Source organism: Telmatherina bonti, assembly GCF_933228915.1.
Source record: "Telmatherina bonti genome assembly, chromosome: 9".
Taxonomy (NCBI): Eukaryota; Metazoa; Chordata; class Actinopteri; order Atheriniformes; family Telmatherinidae; genus Telmatherina; species Telmatherina bonti.
The window spans coordinates 21,812,579-21,826,159 of NC_136627.1; the positions used below are offsets into that span (position 1 = coordinate 21,812,579).

Consider the following 13,581-nt stretch of genomic DNA (forward strand, 5'->3'; position numbering starts at 1 on the left):
AGTCTACAGGGGAAGGGGGTTCATAATTAGAGTTTGTCAGAATGTGTAGGTTTAGTTTCGGAGCTTATGATAGAGTTTTTTTTTCTCATTAATCTTTAATCAATTAAGTGGTTTACAGTTGTGATGAAGTTTAGTTCAGGGTTAAGTATAGGACTGCTGTAGTAATTTCTGCTAACAGTCAACTGTAGTATATATATTTTAATTCCTCTAGTTCAAAAGGGTAACTGGGGTGATAAATATGTTCCAGTGTACTTCCCAGCCCATGGAACTCTAAGATGGCCAGTGAAACACAGACAAATGCTTTTTTTCAGATGGAGGTAAATGACAGAATTTAATCTTTGCTGAGATTAAACTGAGGTTTGGAAACGTTTTATTGTTCTGCAGTTCAATTGCTGAAACCTTTAACCTACAGAAAAAAGGCCTTTTAAACTTCAATCGCCTTCACTCTTTCTTTCCAAACAAGCCAATAAAAATATGGCAATGTAGCATACGTATATAAAATATGTCTGTGCATTTACACTATTTAAAACATTTACAGTGTTGCTGACTATGTACACTGGTGTGTTTTAATTTCAAAGTGAATGAGATACGCAAACAGCTCCTAAAATTTAGAGGCAACTTACCAAATTTAAGACGTGTACCTTAATGTAAAATCAGTGCTACACATTAAAGAGGGGAGACGGGCAGCGCCATGTGCAGATTAGTGGTTTTTGACCAGATGAGGACAAAGCAGGATTTAACCCGGTAACATTATTTATAGTCATGCAGTGAGATACTTAAAGCTTCAAAGTTTTTGCTTCACTTGTACAAGTGGCTCTAAAATGTGTCTCAGGCATGAAATGAGCCTTTCATCTTTGCCCTTTTCATAAGTTCAGTCTTGAAACCAAAAACCAAACACACACACACAGCAACATCTGCAAACACAAACCTCACAATGCATCATAGAAGCCCATAGTGAGGCAGCTGAAGGTCCACTTCTTTCACTTTTTTGATAACTTTTTCTACATTTACACACTATGACAAGTATAGTGATGGTTTTGTTAATGGTGTGGCCAGACTATTTAATTCAAGAGTCATGGTTTGAAATTTGTGTCTGATTGCATATGACTTTTTCCACACTTGCATCAGGCTTAGCCAAATCCAATGTGAGTCTCACACAGGTGGCTTTCTAGATCCACATTTTCCCCCTGAGTCTATTCATTAAGCCTGAGCCAGCTTATGACCATGTCACCTGGTTCAAACATGGAGGGGGATTTAGAGTCACCCCAACTGCCATGCTACACCACCCAAGTCAGGAAGCCTTGACCCCCTCTGTCCCTTTGGGCTAAACCCCACCTTCTCATTCCTCCTGTAGTGGTCAGCCCTACTCTGGCTGCTCGGGGTGGGTGTGCAGGCCATTCTCGGTGTGTGTGATGCTGTGGTGCTCCCAGAAGGCCTTGTGCAGCTGGTCCAGTTCAGACATCACAGGCAGACCAATGTCCAAGTACATCTTTAGGTTCTCCAGCCACTCCTCCAGTTTGGAGAAAGCAGGTCTAAGTATGAAAAAAACATAATGTCAGTTTAACATCATTTTGGCCATTTCAGTATTGGCAACTAGACTTTTATCCCAAAACTCAATAAAATCAGGTTATTTTTGACAGTTTAATCTAAACTATCAAGATAGTTTCAATATTTCATAGAAGTTAGTTGTATTTCATACACATATCCCTTTTTTCTTGACTGTCAAAGCCCTTCAGTAAAGAATGCTTTTCAGTAATACAACTGCTGCATCTTTTTTAAAGAAATATAGCCTTTTACCACTTCCAAATTAACCTGTAACTTCAGGCCTAAATCTCCATGCCAATCTGATAAAGATGCCTAACCGTTTGTCTGCATCAAGATCGCAGCAAACAGCGGCCATGGGGAAGAAAGCCGGGGGACAATCAGGGGGACAGTAGTGCTCCAGGAAACCAGAAATGTTTAGTCCAAAGTCCATCGCTCTTGGGAGGTAGTCTGGGTCTGCATTCACTCGACCAATGATCTGAAGGGGCAAGAAAACAAAATTAGAGAGAAAGAGTCAGAAGATATGAGGACAGAAGTGTCATTTCCAGTGTTGCAAACCAGCAAACCCTCCAAACCGAAGCTGATCATCACCAACAGACCACAACTATTGCTCGTCTGCCTGTCAGCTGCCACACAAGCTTTTCTGCTCCCTCTAATCCCTCCTATATACGCTGGATAATGGTGACCATCTGGAGAAGTTGTGTTTGGGGCCTCTGAATAAGTATACTGAATTGTGCTGAGTCCATACTAGGAGGATTATGTGTGTGGTCAGGCTGAAGGTTCTGTAAGGTTATTAGAAATGTTGAGGTTTGGCAGAATAATATTGTTACCTTCCCAAATGAAATGGATATCATATTTAATCAAAGCAGAATGTAAAGCAGTGACAAATTGCACAAAAAGCTGTCAAAATGCAAGATTCTCACACACTGTGCACCACGGAGTGGAAATGATGAGTGGAAATTACAGCTGGGTTTTAGCTCTGGCTAAATTAAATGTGTACACCCTGTAAAACAGACTCCTTTTCCATTGCCAGAAGCAGCATGGTTACCCTCAGCACGCTGGTATGACACATGCCATTATTCCTCCTGGGGAAAACCATGCAACAGGAAATGATGGCATTCAGCTGTGGTGGACCACAGTTTCTGTTAAATATGAGTTTCTGAGAAAAAAATAGTTTATTATTTCTGACTAGACCACAGAAGTCATCCCAACACAGTAGGACTTGGCGAGTGCCAACAGCTGGGTACTGGGAAAACTGATCTGCTACATTTTTTTTAAATTTGCAGGTCCATCTGTCAATTTTAGAGATATATGAGATACTTTAGTGAGTTAACATTTAGGTCCAAATTGTCTTTTGCTCACATATTTATATCAGTGCCGACAGGATAAATAACCAAAATACCATTGATCACTGCAGAATCGTTTAACCTGCAACTGAGATCATGTTGTACCCTTTACTAATGAAGAAAAATGAAAGATTGTGGTGTAGAAGCTGACTTTCAGCTCTAATTATAATAAAAAACTGTAAAACTTCTTAAAAAACAGTCCAGCTTACAAATGAAACGCGGGGTTGTTTAAAAATGTAAGACTAATCCAAAATTATGCTAAAGAAAGCTCATTGAATACTTTACAAATTACTTTAAGGCTAATTAATTAAACTAATCTTTTTTTTAATTCTACCTGACTGGTTATGTAATTTTATGTTATGAACGGCTGCTTACCTCGCAGAGCATTATGCCAAAGGAAAAGATGTCAACTCTTTCATCATAGCTTTTCCCTGTAGAGGACATTAAGTAAAAATAAGGTCTTATTTTCTCTGAATGAGTAAAGGAAAATGTAATGAATAATTAGGAAGTTGCGCTATGGAATAGTAAAACTTATCTGCTCTTGCATTTCATACCATGGATCATCTCGGGAGCCATCCAGTATGGGTTTCCCACCACAGTGTACCTCTTCCTGCGATCAGGCTTTTTCAGGCCGGACAGTTTTCCCTGCGTTAGCTTCTCCCCATGCTTATCATCCACCATGAGCCGAGCCAAGCCGAAGTCAGCCACCACCACTGTGTTGTCCTAAATAATCAAACATGTCATCGAATGTCATTATCAGCTTAGGTGGAATTTGTTACAAAAGAAAGTTTGATAAATGAGATGACATTTAAAGTATTTGAAGACATTTAAAATATTAATGTTATTCATTTATTAACCTAATTTTCTAAAGAGCCTTTAGAAACCTCAACTCTACACCTTAAAGTTCTCTTAGCATGAACAAGTGTAAAACAAAAACACTAGTATAAAGTATAAAGCTGTCTTTTCTTTGGAATAGCTATGAAAAAACAACACTCTTTTGTTTTTGTATCTGAAGTGACTCAACAAGTTCTTACCTCTCGTACTAGACAGTTGTGTGAGTTTAGGTCTCGATGGATAATGTTCATGGAATGTAGATATGCCTGAGTGACAGAAAAATAGATGTGAGAGAATAGAGGCTGTAGGTAAATCTAAAACTCGTGCCAGGTAGAACACCATTGTATCATTTCATGCCATGTAGCTACTGTTAAGGGGATGGCATTCATATCAGGGCAAAGAATTGAGATGTGTTATTTTAATCCTGTGGTAATCTGGTGCAGTTTATTAGCACAAGGATTGCAGCTCACAACATGACCACTAGAGGGAGACAGTTGTAGCACTCGCAGGAAAAACTGTGACTTTTGTTTATTGTTATAAAAAGGACATGCAGTAATCTGTCTTTGAACTCACCATCCCTGAAGCAATGTCTTTAGCAAAGCTGACCCTCTGGTTCCATGGATAGTTACTGTCCTGCAAACAGAAATCAAACTTAAATTTAATACATCAATTGAAGCCAACAAATGATCAAAACTGCTCATTAAAAAACTGTGAACATTTTTAATTCCAAACTTGTAGAAAGTGCGTGCTGAAAACATGGCTTGCTTACCATTTCCTTGATGATGTCCCTCAAGGTTCCTCCCTTTATGTACTCTGCGATGAAGTTGAGTCTCTTGTCCTTATAGAGGACTCCAATGAACTTGAGTACGTTGGGATGATCCAAGCAGCGCATCACCTTCACCTGATGACATTTTTACACTGTCACAGCATCCTTCCGCAAAGTCTGTCATCCTTAAATTTAAACACTTCAGCTCAATTTATGATAAGACACAGTACAAATACTATGAAGTTAAATCTGTTGCTTAGCAACCATGATCAACTTAGTAGTTAAACATGGAGAAAACAACTGAGTACTAATGTTAATCCAACCAAACTTGTTTTGTTTCAGTAGATAGTTAATATCAAGATAATAGCCCTCTCATTAATACATATAAAATCAAATTAAGTCATCTGGTTTTGTTTAGTAAAACAGTTTGAAAAAAGGGAGAAACAGCTTCCTTCTACAAAAGATATATAAAGTTCACAAAACACAATTTGTGCTTTTTCTTATTTGTACAATTTCACAGTTATCTGTTGTATGAGGGATATATTTGCGACTATGAGTTCTGCATTTCTCCTCTGCGATGGTTGGGTTGAGTGGCCATTCGAGGCAACTCACTGTAACACATAAACCTTTGCTTTTCTGTTCTAAGTAAGATGTAAAGAGATTCAGTAATGTGAGACTTGGGACCACCTACAAACAATCAGCAAGCGGGAGTAAAAATCATGCTTAATTGTGGTTGGGGTTTGTTTTACAGCTTGTCCTTTTATCCCTCCTGTTTGCACAAATTATAAAGGAGCGGCTCAGAGCTACTGATGCCTAATGATAAAGCAGAAGTCACACATAAATATGCACACTGAAAGTGGAACTCCCATATAGATGCTGCTGATGTGATGTGTGACTAAACATCATATCGGTGGTGGGGAGTATTTCAGATCAAATATGACTAATGCTCCTCTGTTGCACCTGATCCTCACAGTTTAGGTAATTACAGAGCCAGACTGACACATTTGTGTAGGAGAGCCGGCATGGTGAAACACACCAGTCTAACCATCACTGCTATGGTCATTCCTCTGGTTCTTCAGGCTTTTTATATGAAAGCACACACTAATAGGCTGATAATTTATTCATATCCTAAATTCTTGCAAGCAGGTGCAACTTTGAACCCTTTATGGTCCTGGTCTACCGTTTGGTAGAGCAAAGTCTGCGGTGACTACCATGAATTTTATTTTTAAAATTGTTTAAATATACATGCCTCAGCCATCTCCATGAGCTGGTTTGAGCATTTAACACTCAAAGTGTTTGTTATCCCAGTGCTGTTTCAGTTTTATTACTATTTTGTTTTTAACTTTTATCTCAACCACTCGCTAAAAGATTTATTCTATTCCAAAAGATATGGAAATAAGCAAAGACATGCTTTTCACTTGTTTCTTTTTTCTTAGTGTTAATTTTAAAGGGTTAAACTACATCTTTAACTTATTGTCATGTATATAATATCACATTTTACTTTTCAGCACACTTAATCCCTGAATCTGCCACAGCCTGTAGCAGTTCGCTGTACTAATGTCTAGGCACAGGCCAGATTAACTTCAATAATGAAAAAATAAAACTAGCTATTTGGCTAGCAGGCTGAAAGATGAAATGTCTATGACCATCAGTGTGTACACACCTCTTTCAGGAATGTCCTCTGTGTCTCGTCATCAAACCGAATCAACTCCTTCATCACCATCACCTCCCCTGTCTCCCTGTGGGTCACCTAAAACAGTGATGCAAAAGAAACTACATTGAGCAACAAGCTGGAAGATATATGTGATTCAATACTAACCATAAATGTTACACCATCTTTATGACTGCATGGGAATTTTAAATAACATGTTGAAACCACAGTCACAAATCCTCCCTTTTCTAGACATTTCCATTATTTAGCTCAATGCTGCCACCTTCTGGACAAATGCTACACATTTGTAATTCACACAAGATGGCGAAAACAGAATATCTGAACCCATCAGATTACCTTGATGGCCTGTCCAAAGCATCCCTTCCCAAGCACCTCTCCATGGATGAGATCAGATGGCCGGAAGATGCGGTGAGTCCGATTGGAGACAACTCGGAGGGACTCTGATCGATTAATCTCCTTCCTCTGGGAGATAGGAGAAGCTGCGTTGCTGGATCCTGGCGATTTATCAATGCTGCAACTCCTCCTGCAGTGAAAGTGATGTACAGGAGAGCAGCAGATGGTCAACATTGATTTAGATTTACACTAACTCTTGTAAAATTAAGTAAATCTATGTTTTAAACACAATAATCTGCTTTAAAGAGTTTGGAAGCTGCAGCAAAGAGTTTAAAATGTCACTTCTTACGTAATGATGCGGGATTTCAGGTTTCTGATGTCAGGGTTGGGTGCCTGGGTGATTGGAAGGGTGGGGCTGGGACCGTCTGATAGGGGGGTGCACAGGGTACCACCCACTTGATCTTCAGCCTCTGTGGAGCCTCCCTCCTGTCCCTGAGCATGAGGGTCGTGTTCGAGAGTGAGCTGCAGCAGTCGACTTGTCTCCTGGATCAGCAGGTCGATCTGAAGACAAAAAACAAGTTCAGACCAAAACTATATAAGAGGAAATCTTTTTTATGGCTTAAGGTTGTGACTGAATGAAGTGCAAAGATGTGTGTAGTTTGAATCTGTAAAACAGAAACAGCATGTTGGAAGAGTTTTAAAATTGTTTTAGAAGCAATGTGACAAAAAACCTCAAAATAAATGTATAATCTTTCATTGTGAAGGACAGAAATAGTGACAGTGAATACCTCATCCAGGGGAACATTGTGAATGGGTGTCCCGTTGATTTCCAGGATCCTATCTCCAACATGAATAGAGTTTTTCACATCTGGGCTGATGCAGTCAGCATCCACCCTGGAAAAAGAAGCTCTATAAGCAACTTTTTACACATACTGTTTACTTAAAAATACACAAGCTCTCTGCTAGTTTTCATCATGCACCACTACTCAAACTCTGAACCTCATGTTTTCTGGACTCACTCGGCGACTCTGACAGTGTGGCCATTTTCAGGACTATAGCCGTTGCTTGGGCTGAGCGGCTGGTTGATGGCTACAGAGAAGCCTCTACCCTTGCGTCCATTGTTCCCCTCAGCTGAGGCTGGGATAGACACCAGTGTGACGGTATGAGGTATCCGAGAGCATGGCGAGTCCGGTAGGGACACTGGAGTTACAATGGTCTGATAGTAACAGTGACCACTGGAACCAGAAGAAGAAAAAAAATTCAAGAGTTGAGGATGAGGAGTTAGAAGAGAAAGATGAATTACAGAAAATGGAAAACCTTGTGAGGTTTCCATGCAGTCATATGTGGAAGAGTCAAGTTCTCATTACATCAGTTTTTATAGCATCACATGATGTTGACAAGATGCAGCTGAGACAACACTGTGCAAACAGTGTCATGAGCTGATGATGACCTTAAATAAGTACAAATCAGTTACATCAGTTTGGCTAACAAATAAGACTTTATTTTACCAAACACGTGCTGATAAATGTAAGAATGACTTGTCAAATAACGACGAAGCTTCATTTTGAATAAGCAGTACCCAGTTTTCTGTGGTTGCTAGTTTTTCTTCTAGCATCTATAGAGTACTTTCTCTGCAAATGTAATAACTTGTCTTATCTACAAAGAAATACAAAGCCCACTGCAAGGTCAATGTGCAAGTATATGGAGATGATAACATTTCATCATTCAAAGTGTAGAAAATAAAAAAGAAGTTATATTTCGATATAACCAGATAATTTCTTGTTCATGACTCCAGTTTTCTAAATGACCTGCAGCATGAAAAGATGTGTTACATGATGGATAGGAATTGAAAATGCCTAAAGATTTTGCACAGTAGTGCATCTCTGTGTAATAAGGCTTAGTTCTGATAAGGCTGATTTAATGTCTGGTAAAGAAACAACAGTTTGCTAAACCCAACTCATTCATAGTGGTGTAAATTTAAAAAGAAAAGGGGGTTTCATGTGTACTTTTATGTTTGAACATTTGGAATTGGAAATATGCATGTGATTACTCTGAATTTCCATCATCTATTCTCCTGATTGTCATCTTTGCTAGAACACTGACAATGAGCCCTTTGAAGCTTACTGGAGAGATTTCAGGACTGGGGATTTAAAATAACTTAGTTTATTGTAGAGAAAAGCAAAAGTTACATCAACTAGAATGAAGAACAGCTAGGTAAGTAAGAGTGAGGCAGCTGCACCACAGGCTGCATAATCTATTGATTGTAATTAAATTATTTCAAAAGACATTTGCCACACTTTTGCTATAATTTGCATCTACTTTTTAATTATGTAGTACAAGATGCTTACCAGTAGAGTTTGGATCTCTCCACCAAAGCGTATGTGTCTCCATCACCGATGAACGTCCTGCATTTCAGACAGCTGAAGCATTCAGGGTGGTATTTCTGTTCCCCTGCAACCTGTCAGAGATAAAAATAAATAAATAAATACAAAAAAATAAATAAATACAAAAAAAAAATAAAAATAAAATATACATATATATATATATATATATATATATATATATATATATATATATATACACACACACACACATATACAATACATACATACACACACATATATATATATATATATATATATATATATATATATATATATATATATATATATATATATATATATATATATATGTATTTTATTTATTTATTTTTTTTATTTTTAATAAACATTTAGTAGGATGTTAATGGATTGTTCCCAAATGTAAAGAGAAAACACTTGAGGGCAAAAGTTCACCATGATTGTTATGGTGCGGGTAGAGTGATGGGTAACATGAGGGTTTTATGACCAGTGTAGGAAGTGGAGGGTGAGGTCTGGCCACTGTGAGCAAGGCAGAGCTACAGTCTCTGAGACTGAGTTTACTGCAGCCAGATGTCTTCTAAAGCTTAGGGCAATTTTGCAAACAAGAGGTGGAATTGAATTATAGGAAAAACAACAGAGCTAGGATGAGCAGATAATTCACAGGAAGACAATTAGTTTGGTGCTTTTTTTTAGACCACATGCAGTAAAAAATGATCACATAAATCTTGTCCAAAATTTCCACTATTTATCATTATTAATATTATACTACTGGCCTATACTATATAATATTATCAACCCTCTTTAACTCCTTCAGGTAATGTGGTTGTAAATGACCCATCCAATAAAATGCTTGCAACTATGTTAAGCAATAAAGGTTGAAACCACCAGAGCGTTTTGCTCCCTTGAGGCTGCTTTCATTTTTTACATTCAGGAGCAATAAAATGTCAAGGGGGTGTCAGCCCCTTGTTGGCTTCAACAACAGTGATCTGCAATGCAAATGCAGAGGATAAAAACTACCGTAACAAGGGCCGCTGCATTCAGGAGCCCTTGACTAGGAGGAATCCATCACAACTTAAGAAATTCATCATTATAAATTCTACAATTTTGTAGCTGAATTTCTTGAGAGTAAATTATATGATAACATCAGTAATTAGCTGCGGCCACATTAAATTATTTGCTAATGCAAGCTACATTTTTTTTGTTTTAATCATCTCAGCGTCACTACAGAGTAAAGTAAGAACTCATGGCTTAAAACCCAAATGAACCTCAACTGTGGGCTGATATCTTGATAGTACGAGAAAACCCAAAGAACTGACTCCATGCAGAGAAAGGCACTTCTAAATTTCTATAAAACTTAAAATAAAACAAATAATGCAGACATCAATGAATCAATAAAATGATTGTCTAAAGCCATATGTTTACTGCTCCACCCTCCTGGGAAACAGCAGTGAAACCACGAGGGCACATGAACAGATAAACACATGTCCAGAGCCCTCAGGCTGCAGTGAGTAAGAGTCTGCAATGGTTATTAATTAAGGACCTTTTAAGTAATTCAACTGCCTCAGGTGAAACACAGCGAAACAGCAAGAAGGGATGCTACCACTTGGCTTCCATACTTTCTTGCTTCTTTGTCAAGTGAAAATAATCAGTTGAGTTTGCTGCCAGCAAACGACAAAGAATAAACGATTTAAAATGCAAGCAAATGGGCAAGAAAGACAGATAATCAAGGGAGAAAATGTAAAAGAGACCATTGTAGACTTAGAGCTAACTGACTGAATTTCCTTATAAGCACTGTAAGCAGCCTTATAAAAATGACAAATATTTACTGCAAACATAACAGAAAGAAGAAAGATGATAATTATGGCATAAGATGACATTCTAAAGTTAAATTTCTACCACGGTGTTTGTGGATTTTTTCCTGTATGTGTGTGTTTAGGTGCAACCCTTCAAATAGAAAACAGGACGAAAGCAGAGCTGGATAGAGATGTAAAGGATGAGCAGTTCTGTACAAGCTGACATGGCAGCCATTTGCTTGCCATGCAGGCACACACACTTGCACACACCCACTGTATGACCACATCAAACAGGCGACAGCTGCTGTCCTCATGTTTAAGAGGAGATGCTTCCACTCCAAAATGTCAATATAAAGAAAATCAAGGCAAATTTAAGTTTTTTTCAATAAAGGCAACCATCAGTCACTACAATAACCTTGTGACAAACAGCCTTCATTAGAGTCGAGAAACCTGATGTTTATTACAGTGGTTCCACTTCTTATCTTAGCATGAATGCCATGGGTGTGTGTGTTGAAGGGTGTTTTGTGTGCTTTAAATTCTTTATCAGACTGATGTAACTTTATTTCTTGTGGTTATGTTGGTGCTTCATTTAGAGATGAGAAACTAAAGTGCATGCACAGGCTTCCCTGGAAGCTGCAGGTCCACAGGGACCAGGACTAACTGGGTACAATTGGGGCACAATGTTGACTAACTTGTGTATTACCTTAACTTGACTATGCACAAACCAATAGAAATATAACTTAATATACTTTAAAACAACAACAGAAACAACCCATTTCCCTGATTAGTTTTGACTCATTTTACAATTTTAATCAACTTTTCAATGCAACTGCTGATAAATAGGTAGTTCACTAAACTTATACAATATAAACATCTCACTCCAGAAAATGCCTGCTTAGGGTTACTGAAAAGAACTGCAAGTTTCTTTCATGCTTTCATCATGTTTTGTGCTGTCAGTAGACTGGGCAGGACTTGTTACTGGGGCAACTGAGATAAATTGAGATTTCTACAATGTGGTGAACATAAAGGAGGGGTCTGTTCTAAGTCCAACCATGTGTGGTTGATGCCTGAACTTGCCAATACAGTGAATAAAAACAAAGTAAACAACAAGAAAAGCTATATTTGAAGTCATGTGGGTTGGTTCACCATCAACATTACAGCCTTTGTTGGCGCAACACAAAATTGAAATTAAATCTACAAAAGACAAATCAACAGATTAAAAAAAAAATTTCTGTGAGGCTTGACATATATCTCAATGGTCAACAGCACTTTCTACTTCAACAGTAAAAAGTCATCCATACACTTGAAGTTTAATAGCTCTCGAATGCGATTTGTTCCCAGTGACTTGTATGAGTTGCCATGAGGAGGCTGTGGAATGTGACTGATTCTTCAAATACCACTTCCGGAGTTTTACAGTCTAATGCTCAAAGCTAAACAGCTAAAAACATTGTTGGCAGTAAAATACATTATCTCAACTCAGACTTGTTGACATTTCCCGAACACAGGTCTCTTTAATCACCTTTGTAGACATTTTAATGTCTGAAAGACATGCGAAAAAACTGCACTAAAAGTTACTCATGAAAAATTCAAATAACTCGCAAAAATCCTACAAAAATACTGAACTTTATTATCTTTTCTTTTTTTTCCATCTTGGGCCTGCGCAGTTCTCCATCTTATTCCTACTTCTTAGTTGCTCTTTGTATTTTTCAAGTTCCTCAAGTTTCATAGTCATCGTTTCCTATTTTAACCACATAAGTTATTTCACATTTCCTTGTGACTTTTTTTAATTTCCTAATGTCATATGAGAGGGCTTGTTTGTCATTTTGTTTAGTCTTTTCCATTTAAAAACTAAGTTTATTATTTGAATATAGTAAACTGGCTTAAGCAGGGTTTGAGAAGTTGGCACATCAGTAAAATTACACACTGACTAAACCTGTCAAAACGACTATTGTTTAAAGAGTCATTACTGATTAAGTAACTCTGAGTCGTTGGCTCCCAGGTTGTACATATTAAACAAAGATTTGTGGTCTTTAGTCAGTCCTAGTCATATGTTATTCATCTGTAGTCGGCTACTTGTCTGAAGATACAGAACAAATGTGACCTTGGTACATTGAGTTTAATGTATTTATTTGTACTTGTATCAAACTTATTAAGAACCACCTAATGAATCCCTGGATAAATTATATATAAATTATTTAAACTAATGTTAAAACTAATAAATATATCAATAATATTAAATAATAACAATACAACTCAAAACTCATAAATCAAAACTAACCTCATATTAAAACTAATGTACCAAGGTCACATTTTGTAATAAATATAAGTCTTTCATTACCTAAACTCCAACATCACACAAAATGTTACTAAAAAAAATTTAAGATAAAAATTTACTTCAGTGTGGATTATTAAGAAAATACTCCAAGCCATGTAAATACTTAGACGCTAATATTACTCATAGAAAGTGAGCTACATCTGGGCCAATTTCCAAAAAATGTGTCAAAGGGAATCCCTGATATTTAAAAACAAGAGGATGAACAAAATCCTGCAGAAAGCTGCAATCAAGGCTGTTTGAGCTGAAATAAGGTCAAAAGAAGAAGCCACTGCTTGCCAAGAACTTTCACAAACATTCAAGCTACAGTAGACATCATTTAGTCAAATACAATTAGACTGAGAGCCTAAGATAGAAGACAGTAAGCCACATTGATGTGCTCTGAATGGAAACCCCCTTCTGCCACAAACACTACAGTACCACAGTACACAGGCCTCGGCTTCAGCCTGCTCACCCCTCTCTGCAAGTCTCACCATCACTGTAATGAGGAAACTGATTACACTTAGCCCGTATGTTGTTTTGATGGTAAATAAAATAACCTTCCTGTAACACGATGAATTTTTAGTTTAACTGGGCCATCTGATAGAATGCTTTCTAAATATA

At 37.6% G+C, this 13,581-nt stretch overlaps 1 protein-coding gene across 1 annotated transcript in view; it reads right to left on the bottom strand.

Annotated features, from left to right (window-relative positions):
- Window positions 1–963: 963 nt before the first annotated feature.
- Window positions 964–13,581, bottom strand: part of limk1a (LIM domain kinase 1a) — a gene marked incomplete at its 5' end in the record, with an annotated part of 48,896 nt that continues 36,278 nt past the window's right edge. The window contains 13 exons of the mRNA XM_079247055.1: window positions 964–1,532; window positions 1,863–2,020; window positions 3,264–3,319; window positions 3,443–3,611; window positions 3,923–3,988; window positions 4,296–4,355; window positions 4,492–4,623; window positions 6,152–6,238; window positions 6,497–6,683; window positions 6,843–7,054; window positions 7,282–7,387; window positions 7,513–7,728; window positions 8,842–8,951. Coding sequence (XP_079103181.1) covers window positions 1,364–1,532; window positions 1,863–2,020; window positions 3,264–3,319; window positions 3,443–3,611; window positions 3,923–3,988; window positions 4,296–4,355; window positions 4,492–4,623; window positions 6,152–6,238; window positions 6,497–6,683; window positions 6,843–7,054; window positions 7,282–7,387; window positions 7,513–7,728; window positions 8,842–8,951 — 1,728 coding nt within the window. The 3' untranslated portion in view covers window positions 964–1,363. The remainder of the gene's footprint in view (window positions 1,533–1,862; window positions 2,021–3,263; window positions 3,320–3,442; window positions 3,612–3,922; window positions 3,989–4,295; window positions 4,356–4,491; window positions 4,624–6,151; window positions 6,239–6,496; window positions 6,684–6,842; window positions 7,055–7,281; window positions 7,388–7,512; window positions 7,729–8,841; window positions 8,952–13,581) is intronic.